This window comes from Notothenia rossii, assembly GCF_949606895.1.
Source record: "Notothenia rossii genome assembly, chromosome: 12".
NCBI classification, from domain to species: Eukaryota; Metazoa; Chordata; class Actinopteri; order Perciformes; family Nototheniidae; genus Notothenia; species Notothenia rossii.
In genome coordinates, this window is record NC_136911.1 from 14,569,653 (window position 1) to 14,589,299 (window position 19,647).

At 40.7% G+C, this 19,647-nt stretch overlaps 2 protein-coding genes across 3 annotated transcripts; one reads left to right on the forward strand and one right to left on the reverse strand.

The window, feature by feature from the left end:
- Positions 1 to 474: 474 nt before the first annotated feature.
- mastl (microtubule associated serine/threonine kinase-like) lies at positions 475 to 6,541 on the reverse strand. The gene is made up of 12 exons (XM_079661122.1): positions 6,246 to 6,541; positions 6,023 to 6,160; positions 5,793 to 5,932; positions 5,590 to 5,678; positions 5,395 to 5,501; positions 5,138 to 5,294; positions 4,829 to 4,977; positions 3,662 to 4,588; positions 3,290 to 3,431; positions 2,179 to 2,292; positions 1,863 to 1,964; positions 475 to 1,452 (listed from the first exon to the last, which is right to left on the reverse strand). Exons 1-12 carry the CDS (start codon positions 6,411 to 6,413, stop codon positions 1,295 to 1,297), a joined length of 2,391 nt encoding a protein of 796 aa, XP_079517248.1. The 5' UTR covers positions 6,414 to 6,541; the 3' UTR covers positions 475 to 1,294.
- A 388-nt stretch (positions 6,542 to 6,929) lies between these two features.
- Positions 6,930 to 19,539, forward strand: LOC307026212 (ATP-dependent zinc metalloprotease YME1L1-like). 2 transcript variants are annotated; one of them, XM_079661419.1, is made up of 18 exons: positions 6,930 to 7,172; positions 7,760 to 7,879; positions 8,570 to 8,738; positions 8,909 to 9,010; positions 9,127 to 9,236; positions 9,320 to 9,464; positions 9,642 to 9,749; positions 12,139 to 12,312; positions 12,453 to 12,605; positions 12,693 to 12,825; positions 12,912 to 12,974; positions 13,092 to 13,204; positions 13,608 to 13,763; positions 13,888 to 14,039; positions 14,128 to 14,254; positions 14,606 to 14,679; positions 18,451 to 18,537; positions 18,638 to 19,539. In XM_079661419.1, exons 1-18 carry the CDS (start codon positions 7,137 to 7,139, stop codon positions 18,788 to 18,790), a joined length of 2,175 nt encoding a protein of 724 aa, XP_079517545.1. In that variant the 5' UTR covers positions 6,930 to 7,136; the 3' UTR covers positions 18,791 to 19,539. The 2 variants fall into 2 exon arrangements, with proteins under 2 accessions (XP_079517545.1, XP_079517546.1); XM_079661420.1 differs by having other exon boundaries at positions 9,642 to 9,725.
- The last annotated feature ends 108 nt before the right edge of the window (positions 19,540 to 19,647 follow it).

The following is a 19,647-nucleotide window of genomic DNA, read 5'->3' on the forward strand; positions in this document are numbered from 1 at the left end:
TAAAATTGGTGGGAAGACTGAAAACGATTCATATTGTACCGTAAAAATGTGCTACAGCTAGCAGAGCTTTAGCTTAGCTCAGCATAAACCGCTTGAAAAAGGTTAGCTTGACTGTCTTCAAACAAAAAAAAATTAGCATGACAGCATCTGGTTAAAAAAAGATTACCCACACTTAACCTCTGTAAAGCTTTAATTTGTCAATATTGATTTTTAAAAAATGATATAGGCCTATATAGGCTATATAGCTTTGGGCGGAACCAACTAAGCATTGCTAGCTAACTGGCTGCTACTCTTGCATAACCAGACATATCTCAAAATTGCTTGAGAAAGGAGCTGCCAACTATATATTGATATTTTCCAAACAAAATAGAGATTCATATTTATCTAATTTAACTTTTGTTAAAACAAGCTATTTTTAGACAATATTTACACTTTTCCTTCAGGCACTAAACATAAGAGACAGCACAAATTACATTATGTTACAAACAAGTTTTATTTGTACAAGATACAATTTGACAAGCAACTCGGAGCCTTGAACTTATCCTTAAAACTAGTAGTGTGGAATATGACCTGGTGAACACATCAAAACAACGAACAAAGATGACATAAAAGCAGAAAAAACTGTTCTGCTACAAAATAAAGTAACCTGCTATGGTCTTAAAACAATGACACTGAAAGTTATTAACACGATTTACATTTAAAATAGATTATTGATGAATATATTAGTATTTTTGAAGTGTTTTTGTATCCCTTAATGATAAATTCAGGCGACCTGACCACCCAGTCTGCTCAGAGCAAGAGAAAAACATTACAATGATGAACAGTGCAGCAAGATTAATTGGGTGTTGGCACGGCAGTAGGTGACACATCAACATGAACTTGCTCATCTTGTATTTAATTTATATCACAACACAGCGATCAAAGCCTTTAATAGGGTAAAGCCAAAGCAAATACCACTCTGCTAGTATAATAACCTAATTTAAGAGAAATAATGGTAATACCAAGGTTTAAAACATGTTTACTTTCTACTCGTAAACTAAGTAATCATTTACAGATATGGCTTTTTTCCTGGCTTTAACGACCAGTGATTGCAAATACCTCAAATGCTTTTTAAAATGTTAACAGAGAAACTATCAGATTCTGATTCGGATTTTTATATTTATAGTGGATCAGATTTTTGGGAAATTTCCATCATGAGATCAAGTGAATTCACAAACCCGCACAACATTCTGACTTCACTACTAGCCGCAATTTGTTGACAGCTACTTCAATAAAAACATAACTGTTACTAACTCTAGAGGCTGAAGCCGGACACGGCAATGTGCTGAGCGTTATTTCTTGCCTCAAAGTACGAGGTGTCGGTTTCGTCCTCTGGCTGCGGTATGAAAGGCATCGGCTGGTTTTGCTGGTTGTCCCAGTCCAAGCCCTCAAACAGCGGGTGAGGCTTGAGTTCTGGTGGATGTTCAGAAAACAAGATGAGAACACTTCCAATTAAATTGTGTCATATCATTAGATTATTATTATTAAGGACATTGAAACTAAAAACAATATTAGCCTACAATTATGTAATAATTCCCTGGTTACAGCTGCTTGAAACAGTCTCATCCTTTCTTCTTTTTAAAGACATAAATGTTTAACACAAATCAAAAAACCTTCGGACATAGATTAATAGTGTACTTATATTATATCGACATTTTTACTGCAAGGCTCAAAAAACAAAATCCTACAATCTGTGATTCACATGCACTCTCTTAGTTAATGGAATTTCTCATATTTTTTTCAGATAGGTTCCCTGAAATCTAAGATCTGAGGACCAACATTGTTTTAAATTATGATTTCAAATATTGTAAAGCTGTTCTCACCCTTTAGACCAGCTCTTTTTGTCATGTCCATGGCTAGGAGAATTTCAATTGCATTTCTGGAGTTTACAGATAGTTCCTCCTCTTCCTCAGGCCAGAAAATATCTAAAATGATTGAGAGTGTTAAAAGAAGCAACAATTTTGAACAGGAAGGTGGTGACAAAAGCAACTAAAGCATGTCCTTAACATCATATTGTAAACTAAAATAGTTATTTGTTAGGCATGTGGATCATCAAATACAGGCTGTGTGCGAGTTACGTATTTGAAAGCATTTTGTGGTTTACGTTAGGATGTTTCTGTAAATGAAAACCAAACCCACCTCTGTTGAGGATATTCTGGAAGACCAGATGAGGGGTATCATCATTGAAAGGTGGCACACCTGTGAGGAACTCAAAAAGACACACACCAAGCGCCCACCAATCCACCATGCAGTCTGGATAGAAGCAAAGAGAAGTCACATTTCATACAGCTGCTGGCTTCAACATGTTTTCCCTTTGATTCAGTTAGAGTGCACCAATTGTACTGCAGTGGCATGAGCAGGGAATAAGTTAGGTTGAGGACAAAAGGACGTTCTGGTATGAACAAATTTTCTTTCAATCACCGACACGTAGCTTAAAATATCTGTAATTATCACCCACATCTAACACACATGAATATTGATGTGTGCCTGGGATTGTAGTTGTAACACAGTCTTTTGCAATGAATGAAAAGATTTGAGAATCCATCACAATTATCTATTGAGTTGAGCCATGAACACATCTTAACAGCTGATGAATAAATACTGCCACACAGAGTCAATCATGTCATAGACTGACGGTTCATGAATCCAAATGTCAGCAATTATGTTACAATGGCATGGTGCGACTGACAGGAAATACTGCCCTCAGCTTGTTTACATTTGAATAAATAACAGCATATCCAATCAATACGTTATTATTAGATGACAATTTGCAGTGTGATGATTGACAAAAATAAAGCCAGTGTTATAGCACATTGAATATATGCCACAATTTGCCCAAATATTAAACCTTGTTCCGTGTAACAATGTCGTTAGCTGAATGTTAAAAGACAATCCCATTTCTTTAGCCTTTTTAATCACACGTTTTAAATGCTTCCCCCTTGCCTCTGACCAGGCCCACAGTTTTTCCAACAATCCCACGGAAAGAAAGAGAACCAGTAGGGGAAGGACAAGGGGGAAGAATCAGCTCATTCCCTTTAGCATATTAGCAGGCTGGGTGACCATGCAAGCTTACTTGCACAAACAGAAATATCACAATAAACTTACCACAGTGAAAAGTTCCTGAAACTCAAACAAGAGTGCTTGTCAAAAAGACTACCAAGTCAACCATCCAATGTCAATACAGTAAGACTGTTTTGGGCTATTTGTGTGTTGCTGTGTTACTTGGAGTTTTTTAATTTCCCAATCTTACCATGTGTTTTTCCCAAGAGAAGCTCCGGAGCCAAATAGTCAGGAGTTCCTAAAATGGGTACACCCTCAACAGGCAGTGTCCCCCTCCTGACGCTCTTTGGGGTCCTGAAGGGGGTGTGAGAGGCTGACATGGGCTGAGGAGTCTGATGTGAGAAAATTATTTTTAAAAATTAATTAGAAAGCCTTAAATAAGTAACCTTTGTGTGGTTTATGTCATTTACAATGTATTTTAATACCACCCGACAGGTAAATCACCACAACTTTTAAACTCATTTAGGTCATTCCAAAAATGTATCTTTTTTATTTTTACCCAAGATGTGCACAAAAGACTGCAGGTCTTAAACTAAGGACAGTGGCGAGTTCTACAACATACCTGACATAGAGAGCTGTTGGAACTGGGTCTTTTCTGCACTGGTGTTGCGTTGCAAGATGCAGAGGGATGGGGAGCAGTTGTGGATACCTCCATAGCATCAACAGAACCAATGCTTAACCGGGACACCTCCGACATGTTGGAGCGGTCGATGGAGCTACAGTAGCTACGGAAAGCGACAATATTTCTCGGCTTGAGGAATGAGGAGGACTTTGTGTCACCATCAGGGAGCCGGTTAAGGAAGGAGCCTGTCCGGACAAAGTTTCCAAGTTTGGGTGTTCCCATAGCAACAGCAGATGGAGTTTGTGGGAGGGATTCAGCCATGGGTGAATCTTTATGTTCCTCTTGCTCATCAGATGATGCTGAATTGTTGTATTTGGCAAACTTTCGTGTCTTGAGAGATGCACAGCTTTGCATAGTGAGAGACGTTTCATGCATAGAGGCATCAGAATCAGGGCTCAAGCTCCTGCTAATGTCACTGTTCCCGGTAAGGGGTGATGCGAGAGGCGACAGGTCTTTGGGTCCGTCTTCAAACACGTCCTCTGTTGGCTCCTCTAGTTCACTTATCAGACTTTTAGCGAGGGGACTGGAGCGTGTCGGGATCCGCTCTTCATCTAACCCAATCTCCTCAGTGGAGGCCAAGAAGTTACTGATTTGGATGTTGGGAAATTTTCGAGTCAGGCCAGTGTGAGGACTTGCCAGTTCTTCTGGAATCTTGTAGCATCTCTTATAGGCTGTGTTACTTTTCTTGGCTTGAATCTCCAACGTCTCAGGGCTTCTCTCAATTTCCGAGAATGTTCTCTTTACGGACGAGGCTGATGGACACAAATCATCCAGAACGGGTTTTTTTGTCGGCACACAGTCCTGTTTGGGCCCTTCGGATTCAGAAGGCAACCTCCCCTTCTGTTCGTTGGTGTATTCATTTTCCTTCTAAATAAAATATAAAAAGAAACGGTCACAATAATAAGGCATATTTTAATGAATCCCCACATTTCAGCACCAGCTGTTGTATAACACTACAAACATTAAACTCAATAAGCCAAAATATCTGTAACCATTTCAAACTAAATCATAATTTGAAATTAAACAAACTGGTGGTGACAAAAATGTTCGGGACCCCCATGTTTAATAGACTGTAAATGACATACAGTCAGGTTAACAATCACTGACCTCATCACACTCCCACATTGGAGAGATGGCCCCTTCAGTGTCTGTGGTGCTGCCTGCACTCATCGTCTCAAACCTCTTCCTGGTCTTCAGCAGGGTGGGGGTCAGATATTTAGCCAGGTTGTGAAGATTAAACACAACATTGTTGGATCCTATGGAGAAATAACAGATAAAGCAACTGTTAAATTGGATTTTCTTTGCCAAGAGCTCACGAGGAAGGTATCCTTTAACATTCCTTGCATTCCACAATGTTAATGAAAAGGGTGGGAAATAGCCAAGATGTGTATCTCTTTGATATGTACCATGACATACCTGTTTTCCAAGGGTATCCAGCCGGTGACTGCTTCTCTTTTTTCTTCAGCAAGGGAGAACCAAGAGAGTTTTTTTTCCTTCTAACTTTGCCGCAGGACATTGGACTTGACGCAGCAGAGGCGCTGCAGTGACGCTTTCCTTCTGCTGCAGGTGAATTCTGTGTTTGATACAAAATGATAGAGGAATCATTATTGAACTTCAAAGTATTAAGAGCTATTAGAGAATTTCTCCACGCAAAGTCATATTAATCCACTTACAAATCCAAGTGAGCTGATTAAGGAGAGCACCTGACCCGGGGTGCGGAAGTAATCTTGTTTTGGTTTAGCCAAGGATGGAGTAGTAAGGATATCCAAAATACTCAGCTCTGAAAAGATTAAATAAAAAAGGAAATATCAATACCATTACACTTTGTGATCAATTTGTTCAAATGTTAAGGGAATGGGACTACATACCTCTGTCAAGCTTGACTTTAGAAAGGCCGAAGTCTGTCAGCTTAACATGTCCTTTGTTAGATATAAGCATGTTGTCTGGCTTTAAGTCCCTAAAAAGTTGTAAATCAGGTAAGTGTCCAAGTCATACAACAAGTCTTATCAAAAGACTACTCACTCAGTGTTATTAACATTAAACAATAAAGAAAGAAATCGCATCACAGTACCTGTGGATTATACCATGACGGTGGAGGTAGTCCAAAGCCAATGCAACCTCTGAAATGTATTTTACAGACGTATCCTGGTCGAAATACCCATAATGGAGTAGCAGAGATTTGACATCTCCACCAATGAGATATTCCATGACCTGAAAGCAACATAAAAAGAAAGCATTATCTTAGGCGCTCACTATTAATGTGTTTTTGCAAGTGTCATTATTTTTGCCTTTGGGTGTTACCAGAAAGATATTGGTGGCAGTCTGGAAGGAGTAGTACAGCTGAACCACGAAGGGGCTTTTGCTCAAAGCAAGTGCAGCTCTCTCTGCCTTCATCTGGCCCGTCATATTTTTAACAACCATATCTGCTTTCTTCATCACCTAAAGAGAACAATTACATTTAAAACATTTACATAAATAAGTATCTTTTTGATTATTCAAATCGTTGACAACCAAACCAACTAACTTTTATGGCATATAATCGCGGATTTGACTTCTTCCGAGCGAGGTAAACCTTGCCAAAAGCACCGCGGCTGATTGGTTTCAACACGATGAAATCCTCGATTGAAGTCGGTTTAGCTTTATCCACCATTTTCTCATTGGTACTGGAATCGTTCTTTCCTTCTACGTCCATTTTCCAAATGAAGACTCAAGCTGTGTGTCTCCAACAGTCAGCTAGCTCGGAGTAAACACTTACATATCAAGAAAAACAACATCAGGTTTGTTTTGAAATTTTGAATTCACTGCTCTTTCGCGGGGTCCTCGGACGTCCGTTCAATTTAGTTGTACAGGTTACTGCCTATATGTAAAGCATGACATGTTATTGACATGTTATTGATATGACTAGAAAGACGTATTATGTATTAACGCTCTCTGTCAAATTGCTAAACGTTTAACATTTTCTGAAAATAAGATACCTAATGGAACGATAATAATTTAATTTTGATCAGGCAGTAAAGAATGTGTGTGAACAACACAGAGAGAATACAAAATACAAATATGTAATGACAGCCTAGTCTAATTTCTGTACCTATAATATGCAAATAAAGTTATATGTTTCTCATTTACTGTTTATTTCTGATAACATTGCGGTTTGAGGTCCACATTGGGGTCCACACCAATGACGCAAGCTGCACCCGGTTGTAATTCAACTTGACGTAATATTGTAGTCCAGTCAACTGACCTCAGATGCCGAAGAATCCATTTGCTGTTGTTAGCTAAGCTGCTGAAAGTTGTGTAACAAGAAAAAACAAAAGGACACTGCTGCTGGGAGGACTCGCTTATTTAAGTTGTTTAGAGGGCCTCCCCCTCCACGTCAAATCCCGAAATCCTATTTGTGAATTTTCACTCTGCAAATATGTTTTCACTGTCAGCGTCGTTTCAGCCCCAGCAGGTAAGCCGTGGATAGCATTTTATTTTAGCTAGCTAATGTGTGCTATTCTCTCAACATATTGCTAACTTAATGTCATTAAGCTATCAAGTCAGAGTTGCCTGTACAGGATTTTCCTGGGATGTATAGGAATAAGAAGCGGGGTCTGTCGGTGTTTATGTCCTGTGTTCTGTAACGTTCAATGACAACCTAGCTCAGCTAATGTTAGCATTAACAAAGCGACGGTCATAATCAGCGTCTGCTTTTGTCACGCTGTATGCGTACGTGCAGTTTTGCTTATGACTGTACCGTCTTATATGTATGGGAACTGCTCGGTTGTAATAAAGTCGAAGGGTGCTAACTTCATTTTCAAACAGTTGAGGTTATATAACTGTCACACATCTGACGTAGGCGAGCCATACTGCTCTGTGATTGGCAACGAGCAGTGTGGAGTCAGCCTTAATAACACTGTAATTGTCCTGACCCAATGCCCTGTATGGAAGTTTCACAACAAATTCTAGTAAACCTTTAAACATCAACTTATTTTTGTGTTTAGCCTATATAGTAAGGTCATTACATCTCGTTTTTTTCTCTGTTTATGTATTTGCCAGATGATAGTGCCCCTCAGCCAGCTCATCAATGCCCTCCACTCGCTGAAGACCTCAGCCACAGCTTCAATCCAGACCCTGCAACAAGGCTTCATTCCAGAGCACAGTTCCTATCTGAAAGAGGTGAGATGGGCATCCCAGATTAAAGATATGATTCCCTGAAGGGACTGTACATAATCATCAATGACTTTTGTCTGAACTTGTATGTTTTTACACATGTATTTCATTTTACTTAGTTGGTAACCCTGAACCAGACATACAAATAATACTGAACATTGTCTATGTTGGATACACTGTAGTAAACACTAGATCTTTAGCTATTAACACCCTGCAATCACCTTTGTGAGTGAGAAAGAACCCTCTTTTCTTGAGGTTTACATTTTGATTAAACACATCAACCACAGTGAATCTCTCATGGTTCAACTTTAAATATTGTTTGAATCATTTATCCCAAAGGTTTCCCTACAGAAAAAAACATAGAAAAACAAGGTGAAGCAGTGATGTGGAAAGATAGTCGTCCTGCGTCCCTGACAAACTGGAAGGACGCTGTTAACACACCATCAAAATGTACTGCAGGCACACCCTATTTATTACCTTGTAGTCAGGGGGTTGTTTACCTATATGTGTACTACCTGCAACCTTGATCGTCTATTTAATGTTCAAAACATTTTTTCAAATTCCTAAGTCCTGACATGCGTTCATTTCTGTCTCTAAATAATGACTGTGATAGTAAGTAATGTTTAAAGATGTTGCCAAACCTACGTAATGATAGTATTAAGAAGATAACATACTTTTGCTTCCCTGTATTTACAGCCCAGTGTGAGTCTGAGGGACCTCGGCCTGTCAGAGATCAGGGGAAGTCAGCTGGATGAGCTGCTCAGCAGGTTGCTGCCTATTCCCGCACCAGAAGAACCTCCCGTTGTCCCCTCAGCATGGAGGTCGAGCCACGTTTCTGCAGACAGCTTCTTTCAAAACAAACATGGTAAGCAGTTCAGAGCGATGAGCCTTCACACCCTTATTGTTTTCTAAGAATATCTTACTTTATGGAAAGGTTTCGTATCTCAAAAATGTGTAACTCAAGAAACAAATTACGCACATTTGTCAATATATCTTTAAATATGAACAACCCTTTGTTTACTTTTTGTCTGACAGGGTTCTCACACAGGACGTTGGGGGTCTTTGGCTCCCCAATATTCCACAGACAGCACCACAGCCCTTTAAAAGCAGCTTTCTCAGAGCTACAATTCTTGCCTGGTAAGAAACTGACTTTAAATACGTAACCTGTGGTGTGAAAGTTATCAATGTGCATGAATGAGTTGACATTTCAAGGGTAGTGTTTAACTTGGCTTTCAATATGTCTCTATTTTTAGTATTGGTCCAGAGTCGGGGCTTCAAGACTTTTAGACCAAAGACCAGGCGAACAGAGTCTAGTTATGACGGTCCGGTGGAATCTGAGCCCTACACACCAGCTTTCATGAAGGTAAGCCAATACGGGGTTGATTTGGAAGTTTAATAAGCCACATGTTCTTTTCCCAACCAACTCTTTTCCTGTTTGCCTTACAGGGATTGCTTCAGCGGGAAAAAGGACCAGAATCACTGGACGAAGTGCTGAAGCAGAAGAACCTTCCAGAGAACCAGCAGGAAGCTTTCAAGACGGGTTTCAGTGAGGGCTTCATGAGATCTCAGGCCTTCACTCAGAGAACACAAGGCATGTGGCTCACTTACTTAGCTATCAGGCACTACACTAGTAAATAACAAAGATAAGCAAGCTTGTATAATATTAAGATAACACCACATTTCCTTTGAGTGGCAGTGCTGAGTTAAGTTGCAGGGAGACCTTACGATTTACATAAACATCTTATAAGTGTCTTTGCTCTGTTTACAGACTCGCTGAGGAGAACCAGGTTTATCCTTTTGGCCCTGCTTCTCGTTGGGATTTATGGCTTGTCGAGGTCCCCGTTTCTCTCGGGTAAAGGCTCCTTTTCTGATGCTGGTTTGTTTCAGTTCTTATTCTCTCCAATGCTTACACTCAAAACCCTACAAGCACACTGTGAATTAGGGCTGCTCAATTATTCGTCTTCTAATCGCGATTACGATTATGGCTTGCAACAATTACGAAAACAACGTAATAGAAATAAAACGATAATTTTTTTATTATTATTACTTTTTTTTTTTAATTAATACTTTTTTTTTTATTCTACTTAAAGTTCAGGGTAATCAACTGTTAAAAACATACTGTTCAAAATGTTTTTCTCCAATAAATGGATTGTTTCAAAATCAATGAATAATCGCATTTAATAATCGCAACTGCAATTATTGACCCAAATAATCGAGATTATGATTTTTGCCATAATCGAGCAGCCCTGCTGTGAATACAACACTTCTTGTTCATCTCCCAAAAGATGGAATGGAATAGTTTCACTTGAGCCTATTTTAATCTTAAATATGTTCAAAATGTTCCCTATTTTTAAGTTAATACCTTAGAGTATGGCTAATAAGAGAGACCATTCCTCCTTTAGTTTGCATGTAGGGTTGGACTTATGATTCTGCTGCATTCAACAGTGACACTAAATTACAGCTATGTACAGGACTGTCTCAGAAAATTAGAATATTGTGATAAAGTTCTTTATTTTCTGTAATGCAATTAAAAAAACAAAAATGTCATACATTCTGGATTCATTACAAATCAACTGAAATATTGCAAGCCTTTTATTATTTTAATATTGCTGATTATGGCATACAGCTTAAGAAAACTCAAAAATCCTATCTCAAAAAATTAGAATAGTTCCTCAGACCAAGTAAAAAAAAAAGATTTATAACAGCAAAACACAATCAAACATTTGAAAATGTCCATTAATGCACTCAGTACTTGGTTGGGAATCCTTTTGCACGGATTACTGCATCAATGCGGCGTGGCATGGAGGCAATCAGCCTGTGGCATTGCTGAGGTGTTATGGATGCCCAGGATGCTTCAATAGCGGCCTTTAGCTCATTAGCATTGTTGGGTCTGGTGTCTTTCAGCTTCTTCTTCACAATACCCCACATATTCTCTATGGGGTTCAGGTCAGGGGAATTTGCAGGCCAATCGAGGACAGTAATGCCATGGTCAGTACACCAGTTACTGGTGGTTTTGGCACTGTGGGCAGGTGCCAGATCATGCTGGAAAATGAATTCCTCATCTCCATAGAGCTTTTCAGCAGACGGAAGCATGTAGTGCTCTAAAATCTCTTGGTACACAGCTGCATTTACTCTGGGCTTGATGAAACACAGTGGACCAACACCAGCAGCTGACATGGCTCCCCAAACCATCGCTGACTGTGGGAACTTCACACTGGATTTCAAGCAACTTGGATTTTGCTCCTCTCCAGCCTTTCTCCAGACTCTGGCGCCTTGACTTCCAAATGAAATACAAAACTTGCTTTCGTCTGAAAAGAGGACTTTGGACCACTGTGCAACTGTCCAGTGCTTCTTTTCCTTAGCCCAAGTCAGACGCCTCTTCCGTTGTCTTGAGTTCAGAAGTGGCTTGACCATGGGAATACGGCTATTGTAGCCCATTTCCCGCACACGTCTGTGAACAGTGACTTTTGATACCTGGACTCCAGCTTCAGTCCACTGTCTTTGAAGCTCCCCCAAATTCTGGAAGCGACTCTTCTTCACAATGCTGTTAAGGCTGCGGTCATCTCTCTTGGTTGTGCAGCGTTTCCTGCCACATTTCCCCCTTCCAACAGACTTTTTGTGGATGTGCTTTGAAACTGCACTCTGTGAACAGCTTGCTCTTTGAGAAATGTCTTTTTGTGTCTTACCCTCCTGATGGAGGGTGTCAATGACGGTCCTCTGGACAGCAGTCAGATCAGCAGTCTTCCCCATACTTGTGATTTAGTTTACTGAACCAAGCTGAGTGTTTTTCAAGGCTCAGGAAACCCTTGCAGGTGTTTCGAGTTAATTAGACGATTCAAGTGATTCGTTGAACACCCTACTAGTATACTTTTTCATGATATTCTAATATTTAGAGATAGGATATTTGAGTTTTCTTAAGCTGTATGCCATAATCAGCAATATTAAAATAATAAAAGGCTTGCAATATTTCAGTTGATTTGTAATGAATCCAGAATGTATGGCATTTTTGTTTTTTTAATTGCATTACAGAAAATAAAGAACTTTATCACAATATTCTAATTTTCTGAGACAGTCCTGTACATCTTTATACAAGAATGCTAAAACGTTTCTAATAGTAGGGAATAATGCATGTCAAAAGGAGCGTAGATTTGCATCATAAATGTGCGGCAGTTGGCATATTATGGTTCATTGTAAAACACTGTAAATAAAGGGAGAGTTTTTTCCGGTGTTACTGTTCTAACCAGTTGTTCGTTTTTTTCTCACAGTGAGGTTCCGCACCACATCCGGTCTTGACTCTGCAGTCGACCCCGTCCAGGTGAAGAATGTGACATTTGAGCATGTCAAAGGAGTGGAGGAGGCCAAGAATGAATTACAAGAAGTTGTGGAGTTTCTCAAGAACCCCCAGAAGTTCACCGTTCTGGGTGGGAAGCTGCCTAAAGGTATTTTAAAATGTCTCCAGATCTTTCATTTCCTCATTTTTTTTTTTTGTTGTCCAGGAAATGAGTGCACAGTGTGGCAATAGGTCTTTTCGTTGACATGCTGTTATTTAAAACGTATCATCCCTCTGTTATCCTCTCAGGGATCCTCCTTATTGGTCCTCCTGGCACCGGAAAGACTCTGTTAGCGCGCGCTGTCGCTGGAGAGGCTGATGTTCCTTTCTACTACGCCTCCGGGTCCGAGTTTGATGAGATGTTCGTGGGGGTCGGTGCGAGTCGTATCAGGAACCTCTTCAGTAAGTTTGCTGGATTTGGAGTTAATGGACGAGTATCCAGTTGAGGATTTATCGAAACAAACTACAATCTGTCTTTGTGGTTTGCAGAAGAGGCAAAAGCAAATGCTCCCTGTGTCATCTTCATCGATGAGTTGGACAGCGTTGGAGGGAAGAGGATCGAGTCTCCGATGCATCCCTATTCTAGACAAACCATCAACCAGCTGCTGGCTGAAATGGATGGGTCAGTTTTCTGCCTTTTACATTAAACAGACTTAGTGTGAAAACAAAATGTTGCATTTTGAACTCTTAATGTTTTTTATTGGACAGGTTCAAACCAAATGAAGGTGTGATCGTTGTTGGTGCTACAAACTTTGCAGAAGCTTTGGATAGGTATGTTTACAATTCATTGTTTCACATAAGCTCTAATTTGCCTTAAGCTTATTTAAAATTGAAATTAGGGATCAAGCTACTATGTTTATTAACTAATATTTCTTTACTGCTTCCCAGCGCTCTGATAAGGCCAGGAAGATTTGACATGCAGGTGACGGTCCCTCGCCCCGACGTGAAAGGACGCACGGAAATTCTCAACTGGTACTTCTCCAAGATCAAAGTGGACCCTGGTAGGTCTTAATGTTAAATTTTAAGGTACTTTCTTTAAATTAATATCTCAGCAATCAAATCTCTCAGGATATTTTTCTTACTGCACTCTTTATTTGTCATCCTTATACATTTTTTGGCAATTCAGAAACTAATTGAAATTGGAAACTTTTCTTTTTACGAACCAACATTCTCTTTTCAACCAATACCAGAAAAGAAAAGTGGCAACTTCTCTTATATTATTGACAAACCCTGCACATTTTGCAGGTATTAGCCTTCCTTATCAACTGAGATCGCAAAGCATTCCGAGCGGTACACCTGTGAGAACACCTCTGTTTTCCATTTCTATGAAGGACCCCATTGTCTCTTGAACACTGATCACCTTTTTATAAAGAAGGCATTTCCTATTGTGTTGCTCTGTTCCAGCCGTGGAAGCAGAAATCATTGCCAGGGGGACCGTGGGATTCACCGGGGCCGAGCTGGAGAACCTGGTGAACCAGGCCGCCCTGAAGGCAGCCGTGGACGAGAAAGACATGGTCACAATGAAAGATCTGGAATTCGCTAAGGACAAGATCCTCATGGGTGAGTACACACAGTGTTTAAATCTCCTCTGGAACCCTGACATCACATGAGACAGATTACATCGATCTAAGATAGGAAAAATATAGAAAAGCTGAATGGAATTTTTGTAATCCTTTAAAACCAGGCCCTGAGAGGAGGAGTGTTGACATCGACAAGAAGAATAAGACCATCACAGCCTACCATGAGTCCGGCCATGCTATTGTAGCCTATTACACCAAAGACGCAATGCCCATCAATAAAGCCACCATCATGCCCAGAGGCCCAACTCTTGGCCATGTAAGCTCTTCCAATGTACCTAATAAGTGCTGTTTTTGTGTCATTAAACCTAAAGCTCAACATAGTGTCTTTTGTCTCTGTCCTTTAGGTGTCCATGCTCCCAGAGGATGACCGCTGGAGTGAGACCAGAGCCCAGCTGCTGGCTCAGATGGATGTGAGCATGGGGGGCCGAGTAGCAGAGGAGCTCATCTTCGGAGATGACAACATCACTACTGGTGCGGGAGAGATACGTTTAGTTGATGCCTGGGTGTTATGTGCAATCAGCATCAGAAATTATGTTTAAGAGAATATGTTTCAACCACACTGTAACCACAATATGTATAGTTTCTTAATACAGTCTGTGTGAGCTCAAATGTACCTTGACAGATCGGTATTATAATAATAAATACAGAATTTCATTTTTAGCAATTTGTATTTTAGCTGTGATGAAACAATCTTTTTTTTATAATTTGACATCCACACTCAAGTACTCCATTGCCATATTATAGTTCATGTCTGATTGTATTATCTGTGTGCTGTGTTACTACACAATAGTTTGATTATTTGTATCTTTATGTGTATTTTAGGAGCCTCCAGTGACTTTGATGGAGCGACCAAAATAGCCAAAATGATGGTGACCAGGTTCGGCATGAGTGACAAGGTAACAGTTTAATTTGTTTGGTTGATTAGGGCAGGGGTCCCCAACCCCCGGTCCGTGGACTGGTACCGGGCCGCGGAGGTGTTACTGCGGGGCCGCGAAATAGCTTTGAGTTTATCGTAATATTTGCAGAATTATAAATATATAAATATAAAATATATATATTTTTTATCATTTTTGCACCGATACCAGTCACATTATTTCATCCAGTAGCCCAGTTAATCTTTCACCAGAAAACCGTTGAAATTGGCTTTTATGATGTCCCGAGGGATTCGACGGCTCAGCCTCTCGTGCGCATGAGAAAGTTACCGGTGCGCCAAGTAGGAAGAGGAGCGCACAGGAGACAACCGTTTAATTGCAGACTGTTATGTTTATGTGGGGAAATGGCAGTGCATACATTATTTAAGATATATTTCAAACTCTGACTTCATTTTAAGGACATGTCGGCCAGGGGTGTAGAGCTGTTTGATTAAGCACCGGATTGGCAGAACAGGAGAGTAAACCAGTCTGCCTTGATCTATGAACTCATGTCCGGGACTCTCACGGTATCTGCTGCCCGCAGCTGTTTTATAGAAGAAAAACCTCCTTCACTTCATGAAACGGCTGCAGCATCAGGAGGCAGCGGGACGTATACTCTGCCTCTGAGAAGTGCAGCACCAGCGCGCCGAGAGCTGTGCCTTTTCACGCACCGCCTTCGCTGTGTTTACCTTCTTCAGAACAGCTTAAGAGTGACTGCAGGCTGCTACGTGTTAACCACACACACCTCTACACACATCTCTACACACACCTCTACACACATCTCTACACACACCTCTACACACACCTCTACACACATCTCTACACACACCTCTACACACATCTCTACACACATCTCTACACACACCTCTACACACACCTCTACACACATCTCTACACACATCTCTACACACACCTCTACACACATCTCTACACACATCTCTACACACATCTCTACACACATCTCTACACATACCTCTACACACATCTCTACACACACCTCTACACACACCTCTACACACATCTCTACACACACCTCTACACACACCTCTACACACATCTTTACACACACCTCTACACACCTCTACACACACCTCTACACACACCTCTACACACATCTCTACACACACCTCTACACACACCTCTACACACATCTCTACACACACCTCTACACACACCTCTACACACACCTCTACACACACCTCTACACACATCTCTACACACATCTCTACACACACCTCTACACACACCTCTACACACACCTCTACACACATCTCTACACACACCTCTACACACATCTCTACACACATCTCTACACACATCTCTACACACATCTCTACACACACCTCTACACACAGCTCTACACACATCTCTACACACACCTCTACACACACCTCTACACACACCTCTACACACAGCTCTACACACATCTCTACACACACCTCTACACACACCTCTACACACACCTCTACACACATCTCTACACACACCTCTACACACACCTCTACACACACCTCTACACACATCTCTACACACACCTCTACACACACCTCTACACACATCTCTACACACACCTCTACACACACCTCTACACACATCTCTACACACATCTCTACACACACCTCTACACACACCTCTACACACACCTCTACACACACCTCTACACACATCTCTACACACACCTCTACACACACCTCTACACACATCTCTACACACACCTCTACACACACCTCTACACACACCTCTACACACACCTCTACACACACCTCTACACACATCTCTACACACACCTCTACACACATCTCTACACACACCTCTACACACACCTCTACACACACCTCTACACACATCTCTACACACACCTCTACACACATCTCTACACACACCTCTACACACACCTCTACACACAGCTCTACACACACCTCTACACACATCTCTACACACAGCTCTACACACACCTCTACACACACCTCTACACACATCTCTACACAAACCTCTACACACACCTCTACACACATCTCTACACACACCTCTACACACATCTCTACACACATCTCTACACACACCTCTACACACATCTCTACACACACCTCTACACACAGCTCTACACACATCTCTACACACACCTCTACACACACCTCTACACACACCTCTACACACAGCTCTACACACAGCTCTACACACATCTCTACACACATCTCTACACACATCTCTACACACATCTCTACACACACCTCTACACACATCTCTACACACATCTCTACCCACACCTCTACACACACCTCTACACACACCTCTACACACATCTCTACACACACCTCTACACACATCTCTACACACATCTCTACACACACCTCTACACACATCTCTACACACATCTCTACACACATCTCTACACACACCTCTACACACATCTCTACCCACACCTCTACACACACCTCTACACACATCTCTACACACACCTCTACACACATCTCTACCCACACCTCTACACACATCTCTACCCACACCTCTACACACACCTCTACACACACCTCTACACACATCTCTACACACACCTCTACACACACCTCTACACACATCTCTACCCACACCTCTACACACACCTCTACACACATCTCTACACACACCTCTACACACATCTCTACACACATCTCTACACACACCTCTACACACACCTCTACACACATCTCTACCCACACCTCTACACACATCTCTACACACATCTCTACACACATCTCACACGCATGATGTGTGTGTGTTTGTGTGCTCTGCTCAGCTTTGTGTGTTCGGTGGGTTTGTGTCTGTCTGACACCGGCATTTGTTTTCAAATGACCATGAACAGTACTTTACACACATCTGGCTAACTCGATAGGTAGCCTATATGCGGGTGTTCCCAAAAGAAGTTAGTTTAATCTTAATCTCGATGTAGTGCTAAATGCTGTCGGAGTGCACCGCAACCAACGACACTATCATAATATCTTCTGTAAACAAATGCCAGTGTCACACAGACACACACACACCCTGGAGACCGGACATCTCCTTCATAATGTGCCTTCTCCTCGTTTTCCGATTATCCGTAAATCATACAAACAAAACCAAAACGTTGATTTATCTGTTTTCCCGTTTTGGTTTAAAAACTGAATAACGTCTTTTTTTTGGTTTTCCGAAAAACCAAAAAACCACACTGGTTCTTTTTTAAACGTTTTTAATATGTTTTGGATGCATATTGTTCTAGTATTTGTTCAGACTGTTACATACAATTAGCCTCTGTTGCTACCTGCTGGTGGTGAGTAAATATTAAAATCATTTAAAATTGACAACCGTTCCGCGATTTTTTTAATGTATCTGCCGGTCCTTGGCACAATAAAGGTTGGGAACCCCTGGATTAGTGGACATTTTAATACTTTCCATTAACATATATGACAAAAATAAATACTCAATAGTGCCGTTTTGTGGATTTTATTGCTTTGGTTCTTGAAGTGTTTTTATAGTGTAGACAAACAATAAAGCGGTAGCACAAATTTCAATTTTTATTCCGAATATGTTGATTCCAGCTGTTCTTCAGAGACCGGGAGAATGGTTTATTGTTACGTTACAATGAAAACCTTCAGTCCTCTTGACAACATATAATTACTCCTAAAGCAAAAAAAGTATTTCATTCTGGAGTCCTGGGAAAAAGCTTCGTAGCGTATAATGATGCATGAGGAAGTCTATTGTTCTCTCGTCTCAAGGAAGTCATTTGTGTTTTTGTTGCAGCTTGGGGTGATGACCTACAAGGACGTGACCAAGCAGAGCCCCGAGACACAAGCAGCCATCGAACAGGAAGTCAGGGTGTTACTGCTTGTGAGTTTTCTCCAGAATTGACTTTATTTGTCAGATATGTTTAATAATGTATCTGTTTCTTAATCCATTTCTTTTTCACCTATCTTCCTATTGGATCCAGGACTCTTACGCACGTGCTAAATCCCTCCTGAAGACGTACAGTGAGGAGCACAAGAAGCTAGCGGACGCCCTGCTAGCACATGAGACTCTGGATGCCAAAGAGATCAAGATGTTGCTTGAGGACAAATCACTAGACCTCCCGATACCTCAGTAGATATTTTAGAATCTTGTATTGTGTATATATGAAGCTGTGCAATTGCGCACTGGCCTTTTGGAGGCCTTGTATTTCATTTGTTTGAATCCCTCTTATTATAGAAGTGAAGATCTTTCACCCCTTATACATTTTTATTTTATCTTCATTTCTCTTGCTTTTCCTGTAGAGAAGACTTTTGGTTTCACAGCCATTTTTTAAGAAATCACAGTTTAATTGGATGAAATAAAAATGTGTTCTCCACGTGTTTGTCCACAGGTTTCGTCAAGGGCTTATGGTCCTCAACTCCCAAGACAAAAGGCATCATTTTATACAAATTTGGTAACATTACGAGGTTATAGAGCAAATTAAATTGACAAAGGTCATGGTGCGATGAATGCTTTCATGTATGTCTATGTCTCGAATACATTTGTACAGACAAGTCAACACCATAGAACCTTAAAAGACCTCAATCTAGAATGTACCAAGGTACAGTTGATTATGCTGTTCATAATAGAGTTCAATCTCTAGATTATGTCTTTCAGTCGCATCTATTTTGTTTATTTATTTAAGTGCCCAAAAGTTGTGTTCTCTTTTTCTGAAATTAGTAATAGTCCCTTGTGTGATTCGATGCTCACGTGTAGCTGATATAGGATGGGAACTGTGTATATATATACTGTCAGCGTGTAAAAGGATTGCTTTTGTGCTTCTGTTTGTTCTTTTAGACAAAGGCTTTCTTGAAGCTCAAATAAAGGTTACCCTTACTCATGAAATTGGTGTTCAGTACATGACTCAAGTGATGACATGACTAGCAAATGTGTAATGTGTAAGTAACTTTCTATGTTTAATAGTCTTTAGCATTCCTTTGAAGATAAATAACT